The 1,303-nt window shown below is 35.7% G+C and overlaps 1 protein-coding gene across 1 annotated transcript in view; it reads left to right on the top strand.

Moving 5' to 3' along the window:
- LOC107556647 (uncharacterized) overlaps positions 1 to 1,303 on the top strand; it is a gene marked incomplete at its 5' end in the record, with an annotated part of 5,909 nt that overhangs the window by 2,804 nt on the left and 1,802 nt on the right. The window contains one exon of the mRNA XM_016239784.1: positions 645 to 926. Within this exon, the coding sequence (XP_016095270.1) occupies positions 645 to 926 (282 nt within the window). The remainder of the gene's footprint in view (positions 1 to 644; positions 927 to 1,303) is intronic.

The following is a 1,303-nucleotide window of genomic DNA, read 5'->3' as shown; positions in this document are numbered from 1 at the left end:
CTGGAGGGGATGTAGATTCGTAACAGTGAGTGGAAGTAGGCGGGTTTTACTGAAAGAAAAAAAAAACTCACATGTGTTTCCTCTAAATTGTCAAATGAGATCTCAACGATGCATCAAACTGTGCTCAGATTTACCAAGATACCAAAGTCTGTAAAAGTCCAACTTCTTCAGATCAGTCTTTATAGCTCTTTATACTCTTACTTCTTGGCAACGTGTGTCACAAAGACAAAGTTTTAATTAAAGATTGCATTAAATCACTCTTTTCCTTTTTCTATGTTGACATTATTTAATGAACCCATTTTACTTATATAGGCAATAGCCAATAGTCTTTACTTTACATAACAGTAACATGAAGATTTGCTATTTGGTTGCATGAGGGCCGTTCTCACTCTACAAAGCATTTGATTGGACACCTGCAAGATGTCATCAAGATTTCGGTCTGTTTTCCTAAAGATTTCCATTTTAAATCTGTATACCTGCTAAACATTTGTCCGGTTTTACTTGCACGGGCACATAGGTGAATTCAAAGCAAATAGACATGAATTAAAAGCCACAAAACTCACATCATAATTTGACGGGATATTTAAATGAAACAGTAGATGTGCAGGATGTGCAGTCTGACCTGTGTTTGGTCTGTTTCTCAGAGCTCATGGTGATGTTGGTTCCTCCGGCCGTTCCTGTGCTGCAGGGGGAGCCTGTGGCTCTCAGGTGTGTAGTCTGGGGTGGACCGAAACTGGAAAAAGCAGTCTTCTATAAGGATAAAAAAGAAATCATGAACTCAGGTGAAGGCACATACACCATCACCAACGCCACACAAGATGATGTCGGCAACTACAGCTGCCACGCCACCTACAGGTTCAGCCACATCAGTGCAGGAGCTGCACAGAAGGAAGGAGATTCTGATGCTCAGGAGTTAAAAGTTATAGGTACAACACAACAACACCCGCATTACATCATCCTTTCATTTATACAGAACCACTAATACTACATGTACTAACAGTATTTTTGGACATTACTATAAATTCATAAATATATGACAATTTATTCTAGCACTACATATGTATATACACAAGTATACACATACTTTTCATTTTAAGTTTGCAGTACAAACTGAGATAATATACTATACATGTTTATATACATAAGCAAGTATACCGATTAATAACATTTTATATGTGTACACACATTTGTGTAATGCTAATATATATACACACATGTATAGTATAATACCAGTTGTACTGTAAGCTAAAAATTAAAAGTATATTATATTTTATATATATATATATATATATATATATATATA

This window comes from Sinocyclocheilus grahami, unplaced genomic scaffold (assembly GCF_001515645.1).
Source record: "Sinocyclocheilus grahami isolate Dianchi unplaced genomic scaffold, SAMN03320097.WGS_v1.1 scaffold575.1, whole genome shotgun sequence".
NCBI classification, from domain to species: domain Eukaryota; kingdom Metazoa; phylum Chordata; class Actinopteri; order Cypriniformes; family Cyprinidae; genus Sinocyclocheilus; species Sinocyclocheilus grahami.
The sequence above is the reverse complement of the archived record's forward strand: the minus strand, read 5'-3'. Positions and strand labels throughout refer to the sequence as shown.